Here is a 19,673-nt window from a genome sequence, read left to right on the forward strand (position 1 = left end):
GTAGAAGGCAAGGATCTCATAGATTTGTTATCCACTCTGCTACCTGCAATCAGAATTGTGTCTGCAGATAGGTGCTTAACAACTCTATATTTATATTTTTCACAAATATTTTTTTAAATGAATGAATGAAAGCAAATCCCAAGTGAGAAATACTTTTAATAACAGACTGTGACTGAAAGTGCATTCAGAAATGAAAGGGCAGGGTGAGACTGAAGTGGGAGCTCTTAGGTAGATGTTCTTGCTCAGGAACAGTCTTCACATAAGAGAACTCTCAGTTCTTTGCAGCTCTGTCTATAAGTCCTATCTTGTGCGTGAGGAAGAAAACAGGGTCATTATTTGGAGACAAGATTGAGAAGTTAGATAGTAGGCACATACTCCGTTAATGTAGATGAGTATGTGTATATAAGTAATATTTACAGAGAATGTAAAAATAACAAGCTAAGAATACAAGTGTATGTGTATAGACTGAGAAAATTTCAAATAATATATGAGAAGCTCCTAAAATGATGCCTAGCATGTGGTAGATGCTCAAAAGATGAACCCTAAAGGTATAGTGGTATCCTTCAGTAAGCAGACTAGAATATTCTTGGATCGTCCTTTTGTTTGTTTATTTTTTTTTTCAGATTTTATTTTTCCTTTTTCTCGCAAAGCCCCCCAGTACATAGTTGTATATTTTTAGTTATGAATCCTTCTAGTTGTGGCATGTGGGACGCCGCCTCAGTGTGGCTTAATGTGCAGTGCCATGTCCGCACCCAGGATTGGAAGTGGTGAAACCCTGGGCTGCTGAAGCAGAGCATGCGAACTTAACCTCTCGGCCACGGGGCTGGCCCCCGTCCTTTTGTTTTAATCCTGGCTATTAGCTAATGGTGTGACTTTGGGCAGATCAGTTTATCTTTGGGTCTCAGTGTCCTTATCATTATAGTGAAGAACTACAGAGTTAGTCAGGAGACTAGCTTGCTATTTGGGAGACAATAATCTAGCAGGAACTGAGAGATGAACTCAAAACAATGATAGTAAGAGACAGGCAGGAAGATCTCTTCCAGCTGGAAGCTACTGTAGCCTTTATAGAGGAGATGAGATTGGAACGTTGTTTGTAAAGAGTGAGTAGGATTCTCCAGTGGAAGGAATGAGAAAGGGTATTCCAGGAACGTGGAATTTAGAACCACAACCCACTTGATAACCCTCATCAAACCAGACTGAGTGAATTAAGTTATTTTAAAGAAAATCGTTCTATTTGGAAATAATTCAAACTTACAGAAAAGTTACAAGAATAAAAATAGTACAAGGAACATTCATTACTCTTCACCCAGATTTCACTTATCAACATTTTATCCCCTTTGCTTTGACATTTGCACACTATTGCCTGTGCTGTGTAAGTAGTGTTTTTCCCTGAGCCCTTGAGAGTACCTTGCATATATCATGACCTGTCTTTAGTACCTAAATACATCAAGTGTGTGCTTCCTAAGAATAAGGATAGTTTCTTATATTGCCACAGGATGGTTATCAATTCATACATTTAACGTTGATAGGATATTTTTGTCTAATCATTTATGGCATTTTTCCTGGTCAGTGATGGACCCAGTCTAGGGTCAGATATTGCCTTTGGTTGTCATGTCTCTTTAGTCTCCTTTAATGTGGATTCCATTTTTAAACGGAATTCTGTTAGAAAATTGGCTTTGTTTTAACAAAGGCAATAAAACGTAATAAATGTCAGTAACAACTAAAAATTTTCATCCTGGAGTCCTTTGTTTTTGGCATTGTGTAAAACTGAACATTCCTCACTAACTTTTACTTCCTTAGTCAGCCTAAGAATGTGTTTGCTCATCTGAATTTGTTCAAGACTGTTTACTTTGTCTAAGACTGTACTGACACAGATATGTACATACTGCACAAGGGAACGTTAAGAGAGTTGAATGGCTTACAGCTATTAAGTTAGTTAGATTAACTGTTGGGTTAAATATAACTAATTCTTTTGGGGAAAATTTTTGTTTTTATTAATTTGTAGTTGGTCCTATATTTTATGAAATTTAAAAAATTCTAACAGTATAAAAAGTTCATTGTTGAAAAATTAGAAAGTATACACAGAAATATAGAGAAGAAAATAAGACTCATTTGTAAATCATTACCCCAAAATATCCATTGTTAACATTGTTTTATATCTTTCTAGAGTTTTTTAAATGGGACATAACCAAATATATAAGATACTGTACTAGCTTTGTTTTGTGTTTTTGCTGAATCGCATATTAAGAACTTTTTTCCACGTCAAATGCATTTATTCTTAATCCACCACAGTGTTTAGAGTTTCTTGGTTTCAAGCAACAGAAACAAACACTGACCAACTTAAAAGGGGAATTTGTTGGAGGTCTCTTGGGGGCTTACAGAGAGGCAGCCCTGGAAATAGAATGAGCCAAGGGAACACCTGTCCATGGCCCTTTCCACTTCCTCCCCAGCATTTCAGACTTCACAATGAGACATCACTCTGCCTTCTCTGATCGCCAAAGCATATATGGCTCCATTGCTCCCAAGAGTTAGGACCTCATATCATAGGCTATACAGTTCTTGTCAAAAGCCTGAGAAAAGTGAAAAAGTGAACCTTAGGGAAGATAGACTCTTGCAAGAACCTTATTTCCTTTTCTAAAAGTAGATCTAAACCTTGCCATTCATTAGAGTCTCTTGAGGGGTTTTTTAAAAGGTTAACATTTGATCGGTTAAATTAAGGCCTTGCTACATGATTTGCAGAATACTGTGCAAAATGAAAATCTGGAGCCCTGGCCAGGTCCCACAGACCTGCTGTCCCAACCCACAGCAGATGGGTGACTCCCTAGGGATTGCAACCTCTGTGTCAGGATGCTCATGGTACCTGGATCCAGGGTGGGTTTGAGGCCCCTGTTGAGTTGCCTGCCAAACACCTTGGTGCTGCCAACCCAGGACAGGATTGGTTGCTACCTTGGCCCCCCACCCCTCTTGAGTCTGTGCCAGGTTTTCCACTGGGGGCGACGATGGAATGTGGACCTCTTGACAACTTGGTTACTGCCCCAGGTTGTGGATGAGAGTCTGGGAGTGGTTTCGGGGTGAGGGCTGAGAGGGGGAGGTCGGGGGCAATGAGGTGGCTGGGATGGAGAGCAGGGAAAGAATCTGTCCCAGGAGTACTGGAGGTAGGACCATGCATGAACTGAAGCTCCAAGCCCCTAACATGTACCCATTGTCCTGTCACATCAGACTTCCCCTTTTATAAAACAAATTCAAAGATAACATTAACAAGTTCAAGATGGTGACAACAGAGCCTTAAACCCTAGCACTGGCCGTTCTGAGCACAGGTCCCTGTGCACCTGCCCTGGTTGCATGGCCGTGGAGTCAGCCGTCACTGATATTTTTCAAGACCCTCCCAGGTCTTTTTCTTTTTAATTTAATAATTTAGCTTATTTAGCCTCTTATACTCAAAATACTGTTTCCGTATGTCATCACTTTAAAAAAGTAATGAAATATTTTGTACTCTTTTTTCTTTTAAATCTTCAAAGTATATTTAAGAATTTTTTGTTATAGTAAAATATATATAACATAAAATTTGCCATTTTAACTAGTTTTAAATGTACAGTTCAGTAGTATTAATTACATTCACACTGTTTTGCACCTATCAGCACTGTTTCTAGAACTTTTCATCACTTCAGACAGAAACTCTGCAACCATTAAGTAACTCCCCATCCCCTCACCACAGCCTCTGGTACCCTGTGATCCATTTCTGTCTCTATCAGTTTGCCTATTACAGATATCTCACCTAAGTGGAATCATACAATATTGGGCCTTTTGTGTCCAGCTTATTACGTTTAGTTTAATGTTTTCAAGGTTCATCTGTGTTGTAGCATGTATCAAATGTTATTCCTTCTTATGACTAAATAATATTCCCTTGTATGAATATACCGCATTTTGTCTGTCCGTTCATCTGTTGATAGACATTGGGTTGAGTCCACCTTTTGGCTATTGTGAATGATGCTGCAGTGAACATTGGCTTACAAGGATCTGTTTGAGTCCCTGTTTTCAATTTTTGGGGTATATACCTGGAAGTAGAATTGCTAGATCACATGCTAATATTTTGTTAGCTTTTTGAGGAACCACCAAACTGTTTGCACAATGGCCGCACCTTTTTACATCCCTACCGACAATGTAGGAGAGTTCCAGTTTATCCACATCCTTGTCAACACTTGTTATTTTTCTTCTTTCTCTGTCTCTTTTTCCCTCCCTTTCTCTTTCCTTCTCCTTCCTCCTCTCCCTCCCTCCCTCTCCATCCTAGTGGTTAATGATGTTGAGTATCTCTTCATGTGCTTATTGGCCATTTGTGCCTTCTTTGGAGATTTCTATTCAAGTCCTTTGCCCATTTTTAAATTTGATTGTCTTTTTGTTGTTGAGTTGTAATTCTTTATATATTCTGGGTATTAAACCCTTATTATATATGTTGGTAGATATTTTCTCCCATTCTATAAGTTTCTTTTTACTTTCTTGATAATATCTTTGAATGCACAAAAGTTTTAAGTTTTTTTTTTTTCTGCTTTCTCTCTCCAAACCCCCCCCCCCCACCCCCTGCCCCGTACATAGTTGTATATCTTAGTTGCAGGTCCTTCTCATTGTGGGATGTAAAAGTTTTAAGTTTTGATGAAGTCCAGTTTATCTATTTTTCTTGTTGTTGGTGGTACTTTTTATGTCATACCTAAGAACCCATTGCGAAATCCAAGTCGTGAAGGTCTCCTCCTGTGTTTTCTTCTGAGAGTCTTATGGTCGCAGCTCTTGTTCACATCGTTGATGCACTTTTAGTTAATTTCTGTGTATGCTGTGAGCCAGGGGTCCAACTTCATTCAATTCAGTTGTCCCAGCAACATTTGTGGGAGAGACTGTTTTTCCATTGAATGGACTTGGCACCCTTTTCAAAAATCAATTGGCCATAGATGTTTGGATTTATTTCCCCCAATTCATATGGAATTGTATGGGGTCCCAAATAGCCAAAACTATATTGGGGGAAAAAAAGAACAAAGTTGTAGGGCTCATTAACAACCTGATTTCAAAACTTACTACGGAACTAGAGTAATAACATGAGGGTGGACGTAGAGGCCAGTGGAGCAGAATTGAGAGTCCAGAGGTAAGTTGTGAAAGGGTGTTGGTCTTTTCAGATGCCGTCTCTGTGTCAACTGAAATGATTGTGTGGTTTTTCCCTTTGTTCTATTGTTGTGTGGATTACACTGATATATTTTCTCACACTGAACCTCTCTTGCCATTCCTGGTATAAATCCTGCTTGGTCATGGTTTATAGTTTTTTTAATATGCTGTAGGGTTTTTTCCTTTGTGCTTTTGCTAGTATTTTGTTGAGGATTTTTCATCTTTATTCCTAAGAAATGTTTGTCTGTAAATTTCTTGTGATGTCTTTGGCTCCAGTATCAGGGTAATGCTGGCCACACAGAATAAGTTAGGAGGTGTTACCTCCTCTTCTGTTTCTGGGGGAAGGGTTTGAGAAGAATTGGTGTTAATTCTCCCTTAAATATTTGGTAGGATTCACCAGTGAAGCCCTTTGGTCCTGGACTTTTCTTTGTTTTGAACTTTTTAATTACTGTTTCAGTCTTTACTTATTACAGGTCTGTTGAAATTTTCTGTTCCTTCTTGAATCAGTTTAGGTCATTTGTGTGTTTCTAGGAATTCATCCATTGCATTTAGTTTTTTTTGTTAGCATACAGTTATTGAAAGCATTCTCTTCTAATCTTTTTATTTCTGTAATGTCCCCTCTTTCATTTCTGATTTTATTTTTATCTTCTCTTTTTTCTGTCAGTCTAGCTAAACGTTTGTAAATTTTGTTGATCTTTTCAAAGAAACAACTTTTGGTTTCTTTTATTCTCTCTATTCTATTGGTCTTTGCTCAGTTCCCAGGTCATTTTAATTTTAATTTTCCCAAAGGGTTTGAGACCCCTTTCTCTGAATTATTACTGCTCTTGAATCAGTTTTGAACACCAGGAAGCTGAGCGTTAGATCATGTGAGCTTTCACTGGGTTATATTTTAATGCTATAAAATAGTCATGGGAAATTTTCTACTGCATTTGCCTTTAAAATGTTTTTGATTACATTCCTTATTTTACTCAGATTTCCCCATGTGAAATCTGACAGGAAGTTTCTTTTCAGAACCAGTGTTAGAGTACTTGGCATATCTGAGTGTCCTGGACCCACAGGCTGGATCAGTCGGGACCCTCCTTTTTGGCGCTTGCTCAGCCCAGGTGGGCAGGCCCCTCCCCTGAATGATGGCTCTGTTTCCCTCATTAAAGTGTAGAGGAAACCAGTACTGGACTGGCTTACTTGACTAAAAAGAACGCAGAGGTAGTCGTGGGAAAGGGGGAAGACATCGAATGTCCTTTGTGTGTGGTGTGCACGTTGCCTGGAGTAGAGGTTCTGACACGTGTTGTGGGCCCTTGAGGAGTGTGCGTTACCAGGGAAGCATTAGTGTCTCTGGTCTGAGAGTGCAGAGGCGAACGAGGCATTGTCTGAGATTTGAGTAAGTGATCTCTCCCCTTGTGTTAACTGTTGTATTTCACATGTTCATAGAAGCGGATGTGAATTATAATGTCCAAATTTATTTAGAAGTATTACTGTTCCTAGCAGCTTTTGTCATCGTGTGTTTTCTCAGTTAATAGCTATAAGGGATAAAAATACCATTCACACGGAGGCCAGAAATCTTTGATGTTAAAGTAGTAGGGGGAAAAAAGGTTAAAAAAATAAGGTCCCTAGGTTAGTTTCAATGTATAAGATTTATTGAGGGAGGATGAGATAGAAGGGAATTAATGGGGACCACCATGGATCTGTAATCATTTTTGCCTTTTTTATCAGTGTGAGGGTAGTTGCCTTGTTACACTTTTTTTCTTATCAATCTCCTGTTGTATTCTGTCTACTCTGAAGCTCTTCCTGGAGGGACTGTTCTACCTCCTCAGAAAAACCCCAGGAAGGTGTCCTTGGTGAGGAAGTTTGACGACTCTTATTCTCGGGTCTTTGCTCCACTGCATCTAGTTCCTTTCTGTGCTGTCCCGTTCAGAGTTGCCATTTCTGAGGTACCCCTACACTTAACTTCTATGCATCAAGTCACAGATTACATTGAGACATTTAAACCAGTGTTTACAGATTTGGGGTTGCAGCATCTGAATCAGGAAAGTTTTAAAAAAAACAGATGCGCTGAACCCACCCCTACAGCAGTCTTTAGGGACCTATATATGTATGAACAGATTTCTAAAAATTATTCATCTGTTTCTACATGTTATCTACAGAAGTGTATTGACATATTGTTAATACTTTCCATTTATTTCCTAATTATTGTTTTTTATTTTTTTCTCACCAGCTCTTTTCTGCTGCATCTGACAGTGGAAAGCACCCCTTCCTTTGAACTCTTCTCCTGTCTCCTGTGACACAACTTTACAGTTTCTTTCTTCCTTTTCCAGTATTTCCTTATGAAAAACTTAACCCTACAGAAATGTTGACAGGATTGTACAGTGAAAACCCATATACCTACCACCTAAATTCTGCAAATTAACATATGTAGCTCCGCTCATCATTCTGTCGTATTTTTTGGTGCATTTCAAAGACAGTTGCAGGTGTCAGTACATTTTACCCTCAAACTCTTTCAGCATACATATCATTAACTAGAGTTTAGTATTTGTTTACAGTTTTCGGGGGAGGGGAATTTATATGCTGTGAAATACACCTTAAGTGTCTTCAGTTAAGGATTTTTGACATGCATATACTCGTGTAATACAAATCCCTGTCAAGATGCAGGGCAATTCCCTCCTCCAGAAAGTTTCCTCAGGCCCTTTTACAGTCAATCCCTGACCCCACCCCACTGGCTACAACTCTTATGAAATTTTCTAGCACAGGTTAGGTTGCCTGTTGTTCGTGTGCATGCCTGTGGAGGTTCTTCTGTGTTGCTGCACGTGTGATCGGTCCTTTTCGTTGTGAGTGGGGCTCCAGGATGTGAATGGATTAGCTTGTTGATCCCTTCTCCTTGTGATGGGCACCTAGGCTGTTCAGTCTTTGGTTATGATGAATAAGGTCCCTATGAATATTCTTGTAAAGGTATTTTTGTGGACATCTGTTTTGATTTCTCTTGGAAAAATACCTGGATGTGGAATTATAAGGTTGTCTGTTGAGTTTTGTAGGAAGTGGCTTACCGTTTATCCTAAGTGGTTGTGTGACTCTCTGTTCCCTTCAGCAGTGTCTGAAGGTTTCACTTGCTCCACATCCTTGCCGACATTTGGTGGTGGTGGTTTTTAAAAAATTTTGAAGTAAAGCTTACAATAGCAGTAAGAATACTGTTCCTGTGTTCCCGCACAGTGTGATTGTTAGCTGCATGTGTTCTGTAGACCCCTTTTTCAGGTCGAGAAAGTTCCTTTTCCTACTTTGCTGAGAGCAGAACTTATGACTGGATGTTGAATTTTGTCAAATGATTTTCTGCATCTATTAAGATAATTGTCTTTTTAGTCTAATAGTGAATTACATGGTTTGATTTTCTTTCTTTCTCTCCCTTTCTCTCTCTCATTTAACTTTGTGTGTGTGTATATATGTGTAGAGCTCATATTGATCGTGCTTTTTTATTACTTTTCTCAGTTACCTCTTTTCTGTGACATTAAATACTTGTCTTATCTAATAATACCCAGTCTATATTCGGATTTCTCCAGTTTTCCCCCAAGTATTTTCTACACTTGGTTTGTTTGAACTGGGATTCAGTCTGGACCCCATTGCATCTGGTAGTTAGGTCTCAGTGTCTCCATCCTCTTTTGGCTTTTCATCGCTCGCTGTCTTGTTAGTCAGGCCCTTGTCTGAATTGTCCTCCCCATGGCTGACTCTGGTGTCCTTGGTCGTTCAAACCCTTGGAGCTCCCACTTCATACTCCGACCACCCTGGAATTCTGCAAAGTGCTCACCACTGAGGGAGGACGGTGTTCCCTCACACAGTGTCTCTCTTTTAGGAATTGCTTGTGGGAAATCTCATCAATTTCTGTCTTTTTTTTTTTAAAGATTTTATTTTTCCTTTTTCTCCCAAGTCCCCCCAGTACATAGTTGTGTATTTTTAGTTGTGGGTCCTTCTGGTTGTGGCATGTCGGACACCGCCTCACCGTGGCCTGATGAGCGGTGCCATGTCCGCGCCCAGGATCTGAACTGGTGAAACCCTGGGCTGCCGAAGCAGAGTGCGTGAACTTAACCACTTGGCTACGGGGCCGGCCCCCAATTCGTTTCTTATAAAACTATAATTGTAACTTAGATCACTTCAGCCTTTTCCTAAGTCCTCATGCTTAGTGGGTGTTCTGTCACAGTTTGCTTGTGGGCTGCATTTCACTTCACGACTCCCTTGTGTGTAGGCTGCTTAGGGGCCCAGTGTCCTGTCAGGTTCTTTTTTTTCTTAAAGATTTTATTTTTCCTTTTTCTCCCCAAATCCCCCTAGTACATAATTGTATATTTTAGTTGTGGGTCCTTCTAGTTGTGGCATGTGGGACGCCGCTGCCTCAGCATGGCCTAATAAGCGGTGCCATGTCCATGCCCAGGATCCAAACTGGCGAAACCCTGGGCCGCTGAAGCAGTGTGCGCGAACTTAACCACTTGGCTATGGGGCCGGCCTCCGTCAGGTTCTCATAAAATAGTTATCTTCTGAAATTGCATAATGACCTCTCCCTTTTTCTCCCTTTTCAAAAGGACCTTAAAGGCTTTGATCCAGGAGAGAAGTACTTTTTTAACACATCATGGGGAGATATTTCTCTCTGGGAACCTTCTGGAAAGAAAATGGTATGTATTTTTGTCTTTGATTTTCATGTTTCCTCAAAAGTTGGGGTAAGTGTCAGTTTAGTTCTGGGGAATGTCACATGTCTTGGGGTGGCTGATGAATGAGTCGGGAGGAAGTGTAGTGTGAACATTCAGGGATGTAGAAAGTAAAAGCTAAATGTTTTCTAATGTAAGATTATTGGTGTTTTGAGAGTTTTCTGCATATAAAATTGATAAAGTGATATGGTGAAACTATTATTTATCCTTGATTATAAGATCCCACTGATGTAAGAAAGGCCTTTAATTTTTAACTATGCTGAGTAAAAAGAAATGCCATGACATTAAGTACAGTCACATTGCATAACTACGTTTTTTTCAACGACAGACCACGTATATAATGGTGGTCCCATAAGATTATAACGGAACTGAAAAATTCCTGTTGCCTAGTGATGTTGGAGCGTTATAGTGCAACGCATCACTCACGTGTTCGTGGTGATGCTGGTGTAAACAAACCTGCACTGTCGGTCATGTAAAAGTATAGCATGTACAATTATGTACAGTATATAATACTTGATAATGATAATAAACGACTGTGTTACTGGTTTATGTATTTACTATTACCATACTTTTTATCGTTAAGTTAGAGTGTACTCTTGCTACTTATTAAAAAAAAATCACTGTAAAACAGTATGCCGTGTTACGCCAGCAGCATCCTCATACACCTCGTGTTTGCCACATCTCTTGATTGCATCATTTCTATTGTGCTTGATTTAATCTCATGTTGTTTTGTTCATCATGGCCCCTAAGCGTACAAAATCCACTGCTAATGTTGCCAGTAAGAGGCCACGTCGTGTGATTGACCTGGAAACAAAATTAAAACTGATTAAGGACTATGAAGGTGGAAAATCAGTGATGGTTATTGCTCGCCAGTCAGGCATGTCCCATTCCACCATAGCTACGATATTGAAGAACAAGAACAAAGTGATGGAAGCTGTTAAAGGATCTGCTTCATTGAAGGCAACAAGACTAACAAAAATTCGAGAAGGGCCTATATCAGACATGGAGGAACTTCTGATGACCTGGATTAAAGACCAGACACAGAAGCGTATCCCTCTCAGCAGCATGATGATCACGGCCAAAGCAAAAAGTTTGTTTGCAATGTTGAAAGAAAAGGCTGGATCTGACGATGATGTTGAATTTACTGCCAGCTCTGGGTGGTTTAAACGATTCAAGAATCGTTATTCATTACATGATGTGAAAGTGAGTGGTGAGTCTGCAAATGCTGATGTGAAGGCAGCTGAAGAATTTTTAGAAACTCTAGATAAGCTGATTGTGGAGGAAAATTACTTGCCAGAGCAAATATTCAATATGGATGAAACCTCTTTATTCTGGAAACGGATGCCTGAAGGGACTTTCATCCATAAGGAGGCCAAGTCAGTTCTAGGTTTCAAGGCTTTTAAGGACAAGATAACAGTCTTGGTTGGGGCTAATGTTGCAGGCTATAAATTGAAACCCTTTGTGATCTGGCACAGTGAGAACCCCAGGGCCTTCAAGCATATCAGTAAGCACACACTGCCAGTGTACTACAGGAGCAATAAGAAGTCATGGATGACCCAGCTCCTCTTCCAAGATGCCCTTCTGAATTGCTATGCTAGTGAAATAGAGACATACTGTTGGGAGAATAACATACCTTTCAAGATTTTGCTTATTATTGCTAATGCCCCTGGACACCCTCCTTTTGTTGGTGATCTTCATCCCAATATTAAAGCAGTGTTTTTCCCTCCAAATACCACTTCTTTGATCCAACCAATGGATCAAGGAATTATAGCAGCTTTTAAGGCCTACTACCTGAGGAGGACCTTTGCCCAGGCTATTGCTGCAACTGAGGAAGGCACTGGGAAGACACTGATGCAATTCTGGAAGGATTACAACATCTATGACTGCATTAAGAACCTTGCTTGGGCTTGGGGTGATGTCAGCAAGGAGTGTGTGAATGGCATCTGGAAGAAGACACTCAAGAGGTTTGTCCATGACTTCAAAGGATTTGCCAAGGATGAGGAGGTTGCAAAAATCAACAAGGCGGTAGTTCACATGGCAAACAACTTTAACCTGGGTGTGGATGAGGATGACATTCAGGAGCTCCTAGAGTTGGTTCCTGAGGAATGGACTAATGTGGAGTTGTTGGAACTGGAACAGGAATGCTTAGCTGAAGAAGAGGCAAGAGAAAAGAAAACTGCAGGAGAAGAAAAAGAACTTCCAAGAAAATTCACAGTAAAGGGTTTATCAGAAGCTTTTGCAGACCTCAGCAAGCTCCTTAAAAAGTTTGAAAACATGGACCCCAACACCGAAAGATTTTCATTGATAGAGAGGAATGTTCATGGTGCATTATCTGCTTACAAGGAAATCTATGATGAAAAAAAGAAACAAACCAAGCAAACCACCATGGATGTATTTCTGAAAAGAGTGACACCTCCTCAGTAAGAGCCTCAGGCAGGTCCTTCAGGAAGTATTCTAGAAGACGGCGTTGTTGTCACAGGAGGTGACAGCTCCATACTCCTGAAGACCTTCCAGCGGGATAAGATGTGGAGGTGGAAGACAGTGATACTGATGATCCTGACCCTGTGTAGGCCTAGGCTAATGTGTGTGTTTGTGTCTTGTTTTTAACAAAAAAGTTTAAAAAGTAAAAAATAAAAAAATTTAAAAGTAGAAAACAGCTTGTAGAATAAGGGTATAAAGAAAAAAATTTGTACAGTTGTACAGCGTGTTTGTGCTTTAAGCTAAGTGTTATTGTACAAGAACCCAAAAGTTAAAAAAGATTTGAAAGATTATGAAGTAAAAGAGTTAAAGTAAGCTGAGGTTAATTTATTATTGAAAAAAAATATTTTTTTGTAAGTTTAGTGTAGCCTAAGTGTTCAGTATTTATAAAGTCTACATTAGTGTACAGTTATGTCCTGGACCTCCACATTCACTCACCACTCACTCAGTGACTCAGAGTGACTCCCAGTCCTGCAAGCTCCATTCATGGTAAGTGCCTGCAGAGGGCTCCTGGACCCAATTCCAGTGTGGGTGTGGTGGATCCCCACACCAGCAGGCAGTTCTCAAATACCAGCAGGCTGTCTGAGAATTCAACTCAAATCTGACACGATCTCCCTCCATCTCTGATAGAATCAGATTCCCCAGGCAAAGGACTCAGTCCCCCAAGACTGCCCTCCACTTTGTACACCAGCCACAAGTTCAGGTTGTCTGTGCATCTGACTGACCTGCTACAAACTGGAGATTCCAACAGCCCCCCGCAACTCAGGATGCCAATTGCAAGTCCAGGTTGTTACCTGTACTTCTGGCCGACTGGCTATATATCAGAGGTTCCCACGACCCCCTCCTTGGGTTCAGTTAATTTGCTGGAATGGTTCACAGAACTCAAGAAAACCTATTTAGTCACTAGATTACCAGTTTATTACAGAGGATATGAAAGGATACGAATTAACAGCCAGATGTAGAGATAGATACATAGGGCCAGGTCCTGAACAAAGGAGCTTGTGTCCTCATGGTGCTTGGGGCCCAGCTCCGTGGCTCGTGGAAGCGTTCTGGTTGCCCAACATGGAAGTTCTCTGAAAAGGGCTGATGAGCTGTCCTTCTGGTTTTCTATGGAGGCTTCATTACGTAGTCATGATTGACTAAGTCATTGGCCATTGGCGATTGATTCCAGCTCAAGCCGCCCTCCTTTCCCTGAAAATCAGTGTGGGACTGAATCCTCTGATCACAGAGCTGGTTCTCCTGGCAACCAGCCCCCCACGCTTGGGTGGGGTCAGGAGCTGAGGACAGGAGCTGATATTGCTCAGGAAATTCTAAGGGTTTTCGGAGCTGTGAGCCAGGAACCGTGGGTTGAAGGCCAAATATATATTTCTTATAAATTACAGTATCACAGTCCATACCCTGGTTTTCCAACACAGATCCCTTACAGCAAAGCACTCTTAAAAGTCAAAAGATAGTGGCACATTACTAGAATCTCATTGAATCATTAATAACTATCCAGTCCATCATCACATCGTATGAAAATGTCTCCGAGGGTGAGAACACTCAGGTTTGCAGGCTTCCTTTAATCTTGTCAGGTTCCAGAAGCAGGAGTGGTCTTGGCAAACATATAGTTTCACCCCTCCAAGCATCTGGTATACTTACCCTGAGAGAGAGTATTATTCCCTTGCTCTGAACTTCTCTTGAAGTATTAATAAAATGTTGGGTCTCCGTCATTGCATAACACACTTGCTCAGCCCTTTACCCTCAGCTGTTATTTCTCCACCCTTGGAAGGGCCATTGGGTTTGGCCACTGTGCTGGCGTAGATGGCTGGCAGCAACACCAACCTAGCAGAGCCTCCCTCTCAGTCCACGTCACTCATAGAGGGTACGGTCACACCGGTACAGAACTACCGGGTTGTCCTGACCACTAGGCAGTACAGCCGCATTCACTGTCAGCCCCAACTTTGCCACAGTCTACCCCATCAGGCCCTTAGGAATTCTGACATAAGGATTTAAAGGTAAAGTTACAGTTTCTTGCTTAGGAATCATCCCTAATCTTGGGACTGCAGCAGGTAGGGAAAGAGAAAGTTGTGGTGATGAGGGGAAGTATTGTATGACTCCAGCGCTCACGCATACCTCCTTTTCCTCAGATACCCCAGAACACTGGAGGAGTCTGTCCAGGGGGAACCGTCCCTTGTTATGTTCATGTTGAGTGTGAGCACTCCCTCAAGAGGGCATGCAAGCCAGTCCTTGGCTCCCCTGCTTTAGACAGCAGATGTTTTTAATTGCCCATTTCAATCTTCTATAAACTGTTACTCTGAGGAGGATATCTCTCTGCCCATTGTTGGAAATTATGGGCTGTAAAGTGAATTCCTTCGTCTGAAGAAATGACAGTTGGCTGTGCAATATCTTCTGGTTCTTTCATGTCACTGAGCATGTGCATCTACTACCAGGCGAGCAAAGCCCAGTCCAGCGTCAGGGTCTGTTCCTCTCAGGACCCATTTAATGCCCCCAGGACTACTAGCCTCAGTCTCCCACAGGGGCTTCCCAGAGGGACTCTGCCACAGAGCCATCTGCAGTCTCCATCTATCTTGTGGGCAGAGAGAACAGTTCTTATTGGCATTTAGTGCCTCAGACGGCAAGAGGACTAGATCCTGCGTTGCTGCACTGCCCCCATTTCCACTCATTTTATGGACCCAGTGCACTGGGGGCTATCAGCTTATTGATTCCAGTCACCTTCCAAACCTGGAAGGGTGTTCTGATGGGCATTGACATGTGCTAGTTCAACACACTTCTCAAATTTCCATAGGGCTATGCCCCATACGGACATGCCTTTAATAGCCCAGATTTCCATTGCCCTCCTGCCTGACTGAATGGCCAGGCCATTCGCCACTGCCTATGAGTCAGTAAAAACGCAAATATAGGGTCTTTTACCATAGTTCAATTTTTCTCTCACTGCTAGGAAAATAGCAAGAAGTTCAGACTGAGCTGATTTGTTTTTGTCTTGTTGGATCAGAGTGGTGACCATTCAAACAGGATGTTGTCCATTTGCCTTGGAACTTTTGTGCACAAGCCAAGCAGCTCTTTGTTGGTCAGCCGAGGGCTCTTTATAGGGCACTGTCCGAGTGATGGTAGAATCAGGCAGCTCCTCATGCAGTTCCAAAGGCAGCCCTAGGGAAAAAGAGGCTCCCTGCCTGCGAGTGTCTCCTTGTGTTCCCCCAGGCAGCATGAGCCTGTCTTAAGCCATTTCCATCTTATTAGGGAATACTCTAGGGCAGTATTTCTGTGTTTCTCTGACATCAACCAAGACAATGTGGGTATTTCAGGTTTTACGGTTATTTTATGTCCTCAGTCTTAGCGGTAACTTCAATTAATGTCACATAGCAAGGTAGTAAATGCCCCTCAAATGGAAATTCTCTAGTCTGAAGTCTCAGTAGTTGTCGCTGGGAGGCGCTCACAGGCTCTTGCTGTGAGCCCCAGTCCATGCTCCACATGGGGCCATCACAGAGAGAATTTGTCCCTGCCTGCGCTCTACCTTCTATTCCACATTGTGGGTTCTGGCAATCTTACTGGTTCCCATTTAGCGTGTCTAGTTCATACTGGTTGAAGGGTGGACTTACTTGCCTTATGTTTTACAATGCTGGGTAGAGGAAATGTTCCCTGTGAAATGCAATGTCTAGTCCCATATTACAATCAGGTAAAAGAGATGCAACCACTTCACATAAAGCCTGTTCGAACATACCAATTCTGCTATAAACTTTTACCTTAATTCCACCAAGTCTTACATTCCTAACTGTATCCTCTACTTGGATTTCATCTACAAATGTTGGTTTTACCATACTAGGTAAGGGAAGTGTTCCCTGGCCAGACATAACACTCTTTCCCATAAAACAGTCAAGTAAAGGAGATGCACTTATTTATGTAATACCTGCTTATACATTCCATTCATAATCCTATCAACCACTGCGTTTTTATGTTCTCATTCTATTGTACCTGAGTCAGGGCTTCACCAATGAGTTTGGGTGCACCAGTTTATGGGGCTCCTGTATCAAGGACTCCTGGAAACTTGTCTTTTCCACTCCCTGACCATTTTAGCCACTCGTGCAAAAGGCTTTGGGTCCCCAGTGAGGGGTGGAGCCAAGGGACCCCTGGCCCTTTTGTTTGTCTTGATCTTCATTAATTGGCCTGTCACCCTAAGAGATTCCTGTTCAGGTTTCTCACTGTAATCTTCGCCTTCTGGCTTAAGTTCCTCCAAACTGGGGTAAAGAGAGTGGACTTGTTTGGGACCCTTTAATTTTGGGGGACGAAGAAGGGGGTTCACTGGTCCACCCAGTCTCTGATAGTGCTACCTCAGCACCTTTGTTTCAACTCCATCGCTGTTCACTTTATTCACCCCTTTTCTCCAACCGTCTGAAGACTTCCGTTCTGCTGGGTCGAGTCCCTTGACACTCTCCTTCCTCTTTCCTTATTTTCTTCATTAGTTTAATGTTCTTGGTATCAGTAAGATCCGTATAGGGAAGCTGAGAGAGAAAATCTGATAAGGCTTCTTGAACTGTTGTTCCGTTTTGTAGCAGTAAAGTTACATGGGGTGCCCGTGCAACTGGGCCCCGTTAATCACAGCATTTACCGTAACCTGGGTAGTGGGCATATTCAGTGGGTGAAAATCTTGGTCATCATAAAGCCCGTCCCACATGGCTTGCTTATGAAGCTTAGCTGCTTCATCTGGAGTGTTCTATTTGGCATCTATAGGGGAAATTGAACAGTACTCTTTCTCAAGATAAACATATTTTATAGTGGCTTTTATCAGTCCACCAGGCTGGCGGTTCCCTTGGGAATAACCTCCTATGTGTCTGGATCCTGTACAGCTGTCACTAGTGAGCTGCGGGTTCTGCATCAAGCCAAACATGCTCTCCTACTCTGCAGCATTCAACCCAAAGACAGCCCCCAGACTGATCACTCTCACATCTATTTTAGTAAAGGTTCTTCAGGAAGCTGATGATAGTGATTCACAAAATGACCAGTTCCTTCCTATTACATCCCCTGATTTCAATTATTTCTTGGTTTTGCCCTCCCTCTACATTAACTACTTTCTCGGTGACCAGAGGTCTTAGAGATGCTTTCTCTTGTCCCTGCATAATTTTTCCCTTTCTAGGGGGGCTTTGAGGCTAAAGGCCAAAGCTCAGATAGACCCAAATCTGAGCTTGCTTCAGGATCAAGGCTGACCCAGCACTTTTCTTTTACCTTTGTTTCTGCTATTACAGATAGCTACCAGGGAGTTGTATACTTAGCATGCTTCTGATTTTGCATTTCCTTATGTTTTAAGTGAGTCAACTCCTAGGGAGTCAGGTCTACTACTGTTTCTAAGTTCCATTGGTAACTTTTACCTTTAGTAACTGATCACAGTGTAGCTGCAGTTTCATACCATGGGCAGCCATCCAGGGATCAAAGGTTCCTCGTCCTCTGCCCTTTTATTCTTTCTTCAAAAACCACGTTTCTGTGAGTTAGGGCCAGTCTAGCAAATCACACTTCTGACACTTAACTGCAAGGGTTTCATGGACCCAATTCCAACATGAGTGGTGGAAGCTTCCCCACACCAGCAAGCATTTTTGGAAGACCAGCTGGGTGTCTGAGAATTCAACTTAATTCTGACACTATTTATCTGGATATAGAATCAGATTCCATGGGTAAAGGGCTCAGTCCCACAAGACTGTCCCCCACTTCAGATGCCAATTGCAAGTTCCCCTTGTTATGTGTACTTCTGACCGACTGGCTGTAAATCAGAGGTTCCCACGACCCCCTCCTTGGGTTTGATTAACTTGATGGAACAACTCACAGAACTCAAGAAAACCTATTTAGTCACTGGATTACTGATTTATTACAGAGGATATGAAAGGATACGAATCAATAGCCAGATGTAGAGATACATGCGTAGGAACAAGTCCTGAACAAAAGAGCTTGTGTCCTCATGGTGCTTGGGGCCCAGCTCCATGGCACGTGGAAGCCTTCTGGTTGCCCAACATGGAAGCTCTCTGAAAAGGGCTGATGAGCTGTCCTTCTGGTTTTCTATGGAGGCTTCATTACGTAGTCATGATTGACTAAGTCATTGGCCATTGGCGATTGATTCCAGCTCAAGCCGCCCTCCTTTCCCTGAAAATCAGTGTGGGACTGAATCCTCTGATCACAGGGCTGGTTCTCCTGGCAACCAGACCACACGCTTGAGTGGGGTCAGGAACCCAGGATGAGAGCTCATTTTGCTCAGGAAATTTAAAGGTTTTGGGAGTTGTGAGCCAGGAACTATGGTTGAAGACCAACTATATCTGACAAACATATTTTGGTCATCTGAATGACCAAATAGATATATTCGAAATCACCATATCCCAGTACCCTATACAGGAGTGCCATTTGTTATCTCTTGTACCTTATTTTTACTAAATTTTCTAAGTTTCGATATTTTTAGATACACAAATACTATTGTGTTACAGTTGCCTACAGTATTGGGTAGAGTGACATGCTACATGGGTTTGTAGCCTAGGAGCAATAGCTCAGGTGTGCAGTAGGTCACACCATCGAGGTTTGTGTAAGTACACCCCCTGATGTTTGCACGATGAAATCACCTGACGTGTGTCTCAGATGGTGTCCCCGTGGTTAAGCGAAGCATGACTGTATGTGTAATGAAAGTTCATCCTGTTTTCATAGACTGAAGTACAAACAAATATGCATCTTTGAATTGAGGAACACAACTTATAATAATTTGAAACCTCAAACCTAAGCAGATTCAAGCCAAAACGTGGCATACTGCTAAGTTCTCCTCACTAAAGTGTTTTCTCCTGGAAAACTCTCCCTGCCATTAGGTTAGTACCCTCATTGGTATCAAACTCAGTGGATCTCCGATTTGACTTCGCTACCTCCCTTCTGTTTGTCCAAGTTGTGCTGGTCTTGGGAATTTTGGCTTTAAAAAAAATTCATGTAACTAGTCATTGTTCTGTCAGAATTTTCTGTAAATACATTTCTATTGTTAACCTGCCATCCTGAGTCCCACTTTTGGGTCTCTTACCTTCCTTGACCCTCCCCTCTCTACCATCAGACACAAGCTTCCTTGAAAGCACTCTGGTTTGTTTTTTCTGTGCAGAACAGCTTGTGGCTGTTCAAATAGGCCTTGCTGTGAAGAACTTGACTTCATGTTTTTTTTTTTTAATTCAAGCATCTTGGTTTTTTTTTTTTTTTTTTAAAGATTGGCACCTGAGCCAACGTCTGTTGCCAATCTTTTTTTCTCTTTCTTCTCCACAAAGCCCCCCAGTACATAGCTGTATGTTTTAGTTGTGGGTCCTTCTAGTTGTGGCATGTGGGACGCCGCCTCAGTGTGGCCTGACGAGCGGTGCCATGTCCGCGCCC

At 41.9% G+C, this 19,673-nt stretch overlaps 1 protein-coding gene across 10 annotated transcripts in view; it reads left to right on the top strand.

The window, feature by feature from the left end:
- The window catches only part of ADNP2 (ADNP homeobox 2), a 36,845-nt gene that overhangs the window by 8,062 nt on the left and 9,110 nt on the right, over positions 1-19,673 (top strand). For 4 of the 10 annotated variants that reach the window (XM_070628006.1, XM_070628005.1, XM_008523625.2 and 1 more), the window contains 2 exons: positions 9,702-9,791; positions 10,575-12,478. The exons of 2 other annotated variants lie outside the window; for them this stretch is intronic. In XM_070628006.1, coding sequence (XP_070484107.1) covers positions 9,702-9,791; positions 10,575-12,248 — 1,764 coding nt within the window. In that variant the 3' untranslated portion in view covers positions 12,249-12,478. Of the gene's footprint in view, positions 1-9,701; positions 9,792-10,574; positions 12,479-19,673 lie in introns of those variants that run through there. 4 more of the 10 variants (XM_070628001.1, XM_008523624.2, XM_070627999.1 and 1 more) reach the window with 1 other exon arrangement.

The sequence above is a fragment of the Equus przewalskii genome, chromosome 7, assembly GCF_037783145.1.
Source record: "Equus przewalskii isolate Varuska chromosome 7, EquPr2, whole genome shotgun sequence".
In the NCBI taxonomy this organism is placed as follows: domain Eukaryota; kingdom Metazoa; phylum Chordata; class Mammalia; order Perissodactyla; family Equidae; genus Equus; species Equus przewalskii.